Source organism: Ochlerotatus camptorhynchus, unplaced genomic scaffold (genome assembly GCF_037179485.1).
Source record: "Ochlerotatus camptorhynchus isolate MF236.1 unplaced genomic scaffold, CSIRO-AGI_Acam_v1.1 ptg000284l, whole genome shotgun sequence".
In the NCBI taxonomy this organism is placed as follows: domain Eukaryota; kingdom Metazoa; phylum Arthropoda; class Insecta; order Diptera; family Culicidae; genus Ochlerotatus; species Ochlerotatus camptorhynchus.
The window spans coordinates 9,455,518-9,465,960 of NW_027040773.1; the positions used below are offsets into that span (position 1 = coordinate 9,455,518).

General features: G+C 40.7%; 1 protein-coding gene across 1 annotated transcript; it reads right to left on the bottom strand.

The window, feature by feature from the left end:
• Positions 1-8,403: 8,403 nt before the first annotated feature.
• LOC135706660 (cuticle protein 7-like) lies at positions 8,404-9,296 on the bottom strand. The gene is made up of 2 exons (XM_065228306.1): positions 9,189-9,296; positions 8,404-9,125 (listed from the first exon to the last, which is right to left on the bottom strand). The coding sequence occupies exons 1-2, from the start codon at positions 9,198-9,200 to the stop codon at positions 8,544-8,546; spliced, it is 594 nt and encodes a 197-aa protein (XP_065084378.1). The 5' UTR covers positions 9,201-9,296; the 3' UTR covers positions 8,404-8,543.
• Between the last annotated feature and the right edge of the window lie 1,147 nt (positions 9,297-10,443).

The window sequence follows — 10,443 nt, forward strand, 5'->3', positions numbered from 1 at the left end:
TCCCATCCCCCAAGGGATACTGGCTGTACGTCATGCTGCTGTACTGACTGAGATTTTCCGCTGACATACGTTTTCGAAAACGAAGAGGAACCTTTATTGGAAACAAGATATTCCATTGTTCATCGTATTCGCGTCAAGGAATTGCAAATTACTGGACCTGATACTTGGCTACCTACACTCGGATCCAGCAATCGACTACAACCGATTATATTGACGATTTTGCTAGAATTATTACTCGATTAACCTTTGGCATTGGATTGATTTTGCGTATCAATCCGGAAAGTCAGCAGTTACTGCTCTCCATACCTTAGTAACAAAAATTGAAAAATCTCTTTTAGTTAAAGAAATTGCACTCTGCTCTTTCTTGGATATTAAAGGAGCTTTTGATAACGCATCCTATTCCTCTATGGTTTACGCCATAAAGGCAATGAACTTCGATAGGCGCATCGTCAACTGGATTCAGACTATGCTTGCAAAAAGGGAAATCACTTCTGGGCTGGGTAGCTCAGCTATAACAGTAAAGACAACGAAAGGTTGTCCTCAAGGAGGAGTTCTCCCAATTTAGGTTTTATGAGGGTTCTGTAGATCATGATTTAGACTTGTAGAATGCTATAAAACCACGATAAAACTAGCAATGTTGCTTGGGCTCTCACCACTGCTGTGGTCTGCTGAGAGCAGATCCATCTTAGTGAACAGGTCAAATACCTAGGTGTTATTTTGAACGCCAAGTTGAATTGAAATGCTCAGCTTGATTCTGTGATTAACAAAGCAAACAGTGTCCTGTGGGCATACTACAAAACTATTGGAAGAAAAAGGGGTTTGAAATCAAAAATGACAATGTGAATTTACACATCAATAATTCGTCCGAAGGTAGCGCATGCTTCGTTAGTGTGGTGGCCAAAAAAATGCTACTGCACAGAGGAAACTGGCAAAACTTCAATGTCTAGCATGCATTGCAATAACAGGTGCGGTGCGTTGCACCCCATAAAAAGCATTAGAAGCAATCCTCAATCTGCTGCCCTTGCATGAACATGTGCAACTAGAAGCGGAAAGAAGTGCTCTAAGGCTCAAAAGATCTACAAAAGTCATGCCAGGTTATCTTGTTGGTCATCTAAGCAGTTTACAATACTTCCAAAGAGGACCAGTGATGAGTATGAATGGAGACTGGATGAAACCAGAGAACAACTATGAAATTCCCTTCAACGTATGTGAAACGGCCCGTTCGGATTGGGAAACTTGTTGTCCTAACGTTCGTTAAGGCTCAATCATATTTTTCACAGATGGCTCAAAAATTGGAATACGAACAGGTGCAGGATTCTTTTTACTTTCTTAAGGGTCCTGTGCACCACCAGTGGTACAAAGGGCCAACGTGAAAGACTTCCATCCTGGGCGGCTGCTCGCTTTTGCCTTGACCTGGGCCCAGGTCAGATTCCTATCGACTTGCTTAATTTCCTTATTTTGGCTCCGCCGCCATGAGCCCCTGGGTCTGCCTCTGCTGCGATGTCCTGCCGGATTCCAATCCAGCGCTTGCTTGCAGATTTCGTTTCCGCCCCGTCGAAGTGTGTGGCCGACCCACCTCCACTTTCGCTCTCGAATGAATTTCTGTTGCTATCGGCTTCTGATGACATCGACGATGGAGCTCGGCATTCGAGATCCAGTTGTGAGGCCACCAGGCACGAATTATATACCGCAGGCATCGGTTGATGAAGACCTGCAGCTTTTGAGTGTTCTCCGCTGATACACACCACGTCTCGCTGGCGTATAACAACACAGATTTCACGTTCGAGTTGAAAATTCGGATTTTGGTGCGTTGACTTATCTGGTTGGATCTCCATACGTTTCGTAAACTCGCAAAGGCAGCCCTAGCCTTCTTGATTCGTGCACCTATGTCGCTCTTGGTTCCGCCGTCCGACGCTATTTGGCTGCCAAGATATTGGAAACTTTCAACCTTCTCCACTGCTGGCCCCGCTACCGTAAAGTTGGAAGGGTTGCCCTTTTTGATATCCAACGATTTGGTCTTGTTGACGTTGATGGTGAGACCCGCCGCAGAGGAGCGTTCGGCTAGGTCATTGAGCTTACTCTGCATATCAGAGCGCCGTTGTGCTAGTAGAGCAACATCATCAGCCAAATCGAAGTCGTTGAGATGTTCCGTGGTGATAGGCTGCCAAAGCACGGTAAATTGCACCTACCATGATCTCGTCGATTACAATGAGAAACAGTAGCGGTGATAGTATACATCCTTGTCTCACACCAGCGACTACCCGGATAGGGTCGGACAAGGCTCCGTTATGCAGAACTCTGCACGTGAAAGCCTCATACTGCGCTTCGATGAGGTTGACGATTTTATCCGGGACTCCCTTGCGTCTCAGGGCGCTCCACAGATTCTCGTGATTGAGACGGTCGAAAGCAGGATTCTTTGGCCCTGGGACAAATATTTCAGTTACGATGGGACATTTTCCAAAAGTGTTTCAATCGGAAATTGTAGCCATACTTGATTGTGTACATGTTTGTCTGAGGAGGAAGTATGTGCAAATATTTGTATTTTGCACTGAGTGCTTACAAATGTTCATCAAAGATCGTCTGGGAATGTATTCTCTAGCTTCGGCAACTGTGCCAACGGAACTCAGTAAACTTACATACCCAGGACACTGTGGCGTTAAAGGGAAGAAAGGGCAGAAGACCTAGCAAAGTTAGGATCCAATTCACAGTTTTTTGGCCCAGAACCATTCTGTGGAATATCATACTGTTCGGTAAAAATGGAACTCAAATGCTGGGAAGAGCAACGACTGCAACCAGTCAAAAAAATTTATAACGCCTAATATAACATACACCAAAAAGCTCTTAGAGCTCAATAAAAGAGCTCATAGTATATACACTGGCCCAGTAGCTGGGCACTGTCCTAGTAGATATCACATGAAGAACATTGGTCGGGTTCAGAGTGATATCTGTCGTTTCTGTAATTTGGAACGTGAAACCTCGGAACATCTGCTCTGCAGTTGTGGTGCATTACACAAGCGTAGATCTAAATTTCTTGGAAGTATTAGCTTACAACCTAGTGAAATTTGGTCTGCAAATCCTGGAAAGGTAGGTTTTATAAACCATATTATACGGAACAGAGAAAAGATATGTCCAGACAATTAGCCGTCTACTCGTTAAATAGAGGTCGGTTTGTATGATACAAACAGCAAATAGGGGTACCACATAAGTTCAAATAATGGACGCAGTGGTTTTACTATAAAAAAAAACCTTCGGCATTTCCTTGCAATACTGCGTTTGAAAGCAGTTTATCTCTGTCTCTTGGTGGATCCATCTTTTTACTTTTATTTGTAAACAGTGGGAGGTTTTGTGAAAAAACTTCATTGACACCAAAACGCAAGAATATATGCTCTTTGATCCCGTTTTAAACCGAACGGTTTAATAATTGCTTTTATAAAGATAATACACATTTAAGAAATATTTTGTAGTGACATCAATAAGACAAATACCGATTGATTTACTGAACAGTTTTATAAAGGGATAGAGTGCTGCATTAAACTCGATTTAAAAACCAGATACTGTTTGATTTTCTCGTCAGGCTTTAAAAGGTCTTTAAATGAGCATAAAGCTGAACTACTAATCAAGAATGTTTTACACTTTCAAATACTGTATTTGAACTCAAAAGATTGCTTACTTCCATTATAAAACCACAATAAATCAGAGTGAAAGTCGAAAAACTGTTAATTTGTTACTTGGGCGTTACGCTGGAATGTGTCATTAGATGCATAAGTTATAATTAAAAAAAACATCGTTCATTGAAAATAATCCCCACCCTAACGCCCGTGGCAACGATTGAGCGCTTCCCAATTAACGATCTGCACACATAGAGAAAATATTATATAACTTAGGTGCTCTGAGACTAACATATACAAGCGTCAATTTTAACATAAAATTTAGTCATAATAGACGCGAAATTCAGCTTAATCAAACTTATTTCTCGTCGAGTAATGAATTATTCAGTCTCGGAGCACTTAATTTTACATGAAATGATTGTTTTTGTCTCATCCTTTATGTCAAAGATGGATTCCGTCACGTGTAAAATTAGTAAATTCTAAGTGTGTGGGTCCTATCATACAATTGTAGATCATGATATACACTTGAAAAATGCTTTCAATCCTCGATTAATCTTGTAATGTAATCATCTTCAAAATTGTTCAGTCCAGTCAATGAGCTGTACGGCTGACTGAGCGGTGGCCCATCACGGAGCCAATCGAGCTTAGCTCTCCATGCGGAAGGGGCTGTTCTAGGAGATGGACGTAGTAGTAAGTAGTAAAATTCTTCTTTATTTTGATTTGTTATGTGGTTTACAATTGCTAATACAGGGCAAGAGGTTAGCCAGAAGGGCTCTTCATCTTCGGTGATCTTTTTGATTTTGTGTTGTACATGTGTTTTATTGTGTAATGTTTTTCAATTTTCTTCTTGTGAAGTATGTTGTTTGAATGTTTTAATTTGTTATTATACCTACTTAACCTAACGTGCCAGATCCCTAACGATCTGTTGATCGGATCGCCTACAGCAATCTCTGAACCTAGGAGATGGACGTTCTTGACGTCTGACCCACGGAATAAGATGTGCAATCGGGAGCTACATTTCGTGATCCTCTGTACCATAGAATCGGCTAAGGCAATGGTACTCGATCCGGATCCTATGGTTTAGCAGTCCTATGGACTTCTATCAACATTACTAAGAACTTCTCCCGAAACAAAGTTATGTCCATTTCGATGATATGGTTTTTGAATGATTCTCACAATTCATAATTATCGGGAGTGAATACTTAGTCCCATTGCACTTTCAACAGCTATAACTTTTGAAGCCGTACTGGAAAAGATAAGTAGACCAAGCAAACCGATTGGATCGTACAGTTTCGCAAAATACCAATAGACGGATCGTTTTGTTAGTTGCCCGGTGTAGAACTGAATATCGCATATCTTGGTCAGGAACAAATCGCTGTGGATTGTGTAGCCGACACTGGCCGATCTAGGTCAAGCCTGTGGCTTAAACGCCACTCCGGTAAACGAGACCGCAGGCCACGTTGAGTTTGCCCGGATGAGACTGCCTCAGGGCGAGTCCAAGTGAAAATCTTCCTAGAAAGAATAGAGCGAGCCAGCTTGACTTCTACCGAATTTGATCGAGTAGAAACCCCTATTGCGAAACAGCATAATCTCTCACAATATCGAAATAATTCTGAAAAGCTCCCGGTATGAAAATACACAAACCCTAAACGACGTTCCACGTCAAGTTCTCCTCCTCTGTAGCTTCACTTAAATTCCGCCAGAGGCGCAGCTGCAGCAAAAGAGGTACGCAACATAACAGTCAAATTCCGACCACGCGAAAGACAACAAAATATTTACACGGACCTGAAATAACGTAAAAATACTTTCTTCCTCTCATTCTAATATTTGATAGGACTGATCAACAACATTACATCGATTTCAAATCAAAACATTTATTTTCGAACGGAAAACGGTAAGTTGATTTTGATTGTATACACTCAAAAAAAATGACACGTTCCATTCATGTGTTTTGGAATATGAAGACCATTCATTGCTTGTCACCATAGAATCATGTGCTTTTTCCTCGGATGTCATGAGATTTACACAAAAAAATAATATGTTTTTATTGCTTATGAAATCAATACTAACCACACATTGATTTCATGTGTTTACTTATCGTAATCCATGAGATCCTCGTATAATTCTGCGCTACTGTTTTCCACTAGTGTATTTAACGTGTATGACACATGAATCTCGACATGAATCGTACGGATCTCACTGTCACTATAATGATGAGAAGAGTGCCTAAAGTGTCAAAACAAACATAAGGCACCAGCAACTTTGCGAGGAGAGTAAGTTTGTTAGTGGAGCTAGGTTTTCCTAACGAAATTATAGAAATTATTAACCGTGAGTACATTGTTTGTATGATAAGATATATTTATAACATTAATGCAATATTTTCATTACAGAACACGGCATTGATCCAACGAAAAACAGGATTAGAGCATCGAGGGCATAGGTTAAGCTATCTTCTACGATTAATAGACTGTACAAACAATATGAAAATGTAAATTAATGTATCAAAATTGAAATGTATCGTGTTTATCATTTTTACATACTGAACCCCGTTCAATAATTATCTTTTAAGTAGACCGTAGTTCTGTATATTGAGTTTCAAGCGTATCAGATAACAATTTTTCTGTTTGTACGATACTATTGGAATGCAGTATGCATGACTACGATTTGCTTAAATGAAATTTAGTTATCTATTTCAGAGCAACAAATCAACTTGGAATCCAATAGTGATACTATTAGATTGCTACTAGGTCTTTCATCTAATTCATGTGCATCGTGTTTAAATTTAGCATGTGTTGTAGAACATATTCATATGCAAAACATATCATGGTAATAAATAATGCACATGACTTTGACATTTAAATCACATGAAATTCATGTGTGTTGTAAGTGAATGGAGCATGGATAAGGTATGGCTGATTTCATAAGCTAGACATTTGAAATGAATGTGTTTGCCACATTGCGCCAATTCAAATGTGAAACACATGAACGGCGCGTGTAGATTTTTTTAAGTGTATAAACTAATGCATGCTTTTGCGGATTTGTTGATTTCTTGTATTTCCTACTCCTCTTTATTCTACTTATCTACCTAGCCCTGTACTTGTGTGTGTGCGGTACAACTACCTCCTATCTGTGCTGTGCTCTTCTCTGTCTTCTCGGTTAATCCCACAACGATTCAGCAAGCGGGAAACGACGAAGCTTGGCACCCGGATGTCTATTAGTAATGGGTTGGGTGGGTGTCCATATCTAACGATACGTGCGCACGATTTATATGCCTACACCCAACCACTCAATCATTGGACTTGTCCACATATTATAGCAAAGTAAGCTCTTCGACCTTATGGTCGGCAAAAAAGGTCCTCCGTGGCGCCTTCGCCAGACGCCACACTCACAGGTTTTCGCTGCTGTTGTTTGCTGCGCTGCTGTTATCGGCAGCGACGATGATGTTTAACGATTTCCACGTGGGTGGACGGTGATCTCACCAACAATGGAAGTTGGTATCCACCAAGTCCCGATACGCGATGAAAAATAATCGCTTTCCACCAGACAAGGTGACGGTTGCCGGGATCTTTCGCCCCGGGAAAGCAGATGATGGCGTGGGAAGTTGGATGTAATCGTCGGCTGTTGAAAATAATATTAAGCACAAAGCACAGATTTTGTTGGACGAGCACATTACCTGGCCTAAATTGTTTTTCTATCCACAAAAAATCTAACCCATGCGGCACACTACATTTAGCTTATGATTTGCTATAACTAAACAATCAACGATAAATTAGAATTTAAGTACAAGTAAAACCATGTTGTTTTCACTCACTATACAAAACTATACATTAACGCGAACAAAACGACACACTTCCACTGTAAACTGCGGTTCGGACGAAAGTGAAACGAAACCGTGATCCTCAGATTAGGGAAGGTGACCTCGGCCTATCTTAACGGAAGTTCGATTTTCCCGCGAACTACTTCGAACGAAATCGGTAATGCGAGAGATTATTCTGATCGTTGGCCCTTCATTCAAAGTCGGGTGTAGCCACACTCTCTCTTTCCCCAACTTTCCCAAAGGTTTCCCTGGACTCGGCCTTGGGAGAAACTACGCAAGGTCGAGTGGCGTTACTCGCGAGGCATTCCAATGTTAACGTAAATCAGCAAGTGTCGTTTAGCTACTGGCATGGTTTTTGGCGTATGGATTTGATCTATTTCGTGCTAATTTTATTTATGGCTAATTTAATATTTACGGCATGGAGCGCAGTCTACAATTTGTCAAGTTAACCCCAAAGTTCTATTTGTCCTCGAAGAATGCAACTTGTGTGGTATCAGAATTTTGTGTTGCTTTTGGAAGCAATTTGGATCATTTGAACCACCTTAATAAGCACATCTACTCTATAGTCTGGAAAAGAATGCTACACGCAAACCAAATTTCTCTTACATCCAATGTAAGGATGGATTTATTACATTATCTGCATATGTTATCAGTTTTTGCAATGGACTGCAGCACACAAGCAAGTATATCTAGAATGTATATTTTCGTATAAAAGCTTCACCAAATGATTTTCTAGACGTAATGCATTTGAGGAAACAAACTTTGTTTGAAAACTAAGCTAACTAACATAAAAATTACAAAATTATTTTAAAAACCTCCCGGAGCCACATTCCAGAATCCATTCATGCAGTAAAAGATCATAAATTCTGCATACTTTCAATGCAAATCTGTAATAGAATCTTACGTTTTCTGGTTGGGTGAAGCAGATAAAATTCAAGCTGATGATATAAAAGGTATAAAACATATTATTTTCTTCAATTTTTCATTTGATTTATTTACAGTAGCATTCAATTTAACTAGTTTATGAGAGTGAGGTACAGCTCTAGAAATGAGTGTATGGCGTATCATAGCGTAGAAATGAGAACAGATGATCAATACTAGAATTGACCTAGATGAGTCTAATAGTGGGAATAATGGGGCTCTGGGTGGCTATACTGGTGAACTGGGGTCACAACCTTGGCGACTGGGGCGTACACCTTGGCCACTTGGACTGGGGCGACGATCTTGGCAACTGGAGCGATGGTCTTGACGATCTTGTGTCCCTCGAGAGGTTCACGGCGGACAACGGCGTTGAATCCATTGTGCTCATCGGCGGTGTAGTCAACAATGCGACGGTGGCCATCAGCATCAATCAGGGAGTATTGTCCCTTGACATCATCTCCATGGCGTTCCTCCTGTTGGCTCTTGATATCACCGGTGTGTTCATCGTGAACGGAGTACTGGAACTGGTATTCGGCCGGGGAGTCTGGGTATTCGACGTGCTTGACAGTCTTGACTAGAGCTGGCTGGATGGTCTTGACGAAGGCTGGCTGGACGGTTTTGATCAGGGTTGGCTGGTGATGGTACTCAGGCTGGTGCTGATATTGCTCAGGCTGGTGCTGATACTGCTGAGGCTGGTGTTGATACTGCTGAGGCTGGTAGTGATGGGGATCATAATGCTGGGCGCTGGCCACGGCCAGAACGGCAAACACAGCTAGGAACTGGAAAGATAAAATATGGCTTATAAGAATAATTCTAGTTCATAAACGTTCATAACGTCTTACTTTGAAAGCCATCGTCTAACAGTGAGTATCTCTAGTCTTAGATCCTGTTCTAAAGGAAATGATCTGTTTGAATGATCTTGTTGAACTGTGCCGATTCGGAGTTCAACCTTAGTTTATATACGCGAATCGACCCGAGAGACAATATGCGGCACGGTCAACAGTCATCCGCAATGGTCGATCGGTCGTGTCACGTCAATAATTTGCGATTTTTTTTTCGGCAGTACGTACAAAATATTATTCTCTCTTCTGATGCATGCAAAACGTAGCGAAAGCACTCCTACTGCCTCGAGGGCAGGCCAAATGTTGCAAAAATCGTTTCATTCAACTCGTTGCTCCTACTCTTCTACCATAGCGCTCATTCATTCGAGCCCGCTGAAGGAACCGATTAACGTGCTACAGCTGCCGTGTGGTAGGGAGGAGGCAATAAAAAATATAGCAAAACAAACCATAAAGCGAATACCCCCCCTAAAGGGACAGTTTCGCACTCCTTCTCGTGTGCGCCGGCCGCCGAGCTATATGACGTAAGACAAATTAGTAAAATAGCTCGATCTGAGATGGTGTGTCCCGTCATGCGATGGTAGACTTCGATCTTGACCTACAGTGTAGTTCAGATTTGAGCATACACTTGAATGGACAACATTTTTTTCAAACACTGTGAATAGATAGATTTTTGAAATCCTGGCTGGTGGTAGAATAGCTAGTTATTGATTTATTGATATGGTTTTGGATTTCATTAGCAGAGCCTATATGAAGTATGAGTTAATTCAAGAAACGTTCAATTCTCAACACTTAGTGAAGCCAAATAAATCCAATACTGTACTGATAACCGAAGAATAGTAGCAGCCAAAAATGCAGATATTTGTCTTTTTAAATAATGCTCAAACAGCTGTTTTTTACATTAAGGACAGCTGTACGCTTCATTTTGAGATACACTGTGTATTAGCCATCACTGATATTAAGATTATAAGCTATATGTTTATATTAAGATTAAAAGCTTGTATTTCTTTTTTGATGAGAAGGGACATATTCATTAAAAAATATCTGATCCTTCGGAAAAAATATGCTTGGAACTGAAGAATCGCGAAATACGTTTGAAAAGTGTCCAATATTATCAACATTTAACAAAAAAATAATAATAATAACATTTAAGCCTCTACATCTCGAAGACGGGAAACTCAGAAATATTTTATGCACGTGATTTTTTTTATTATAAATTATATGTTTTTCATTATATCGAGTCGAAAGAAAAATTGGA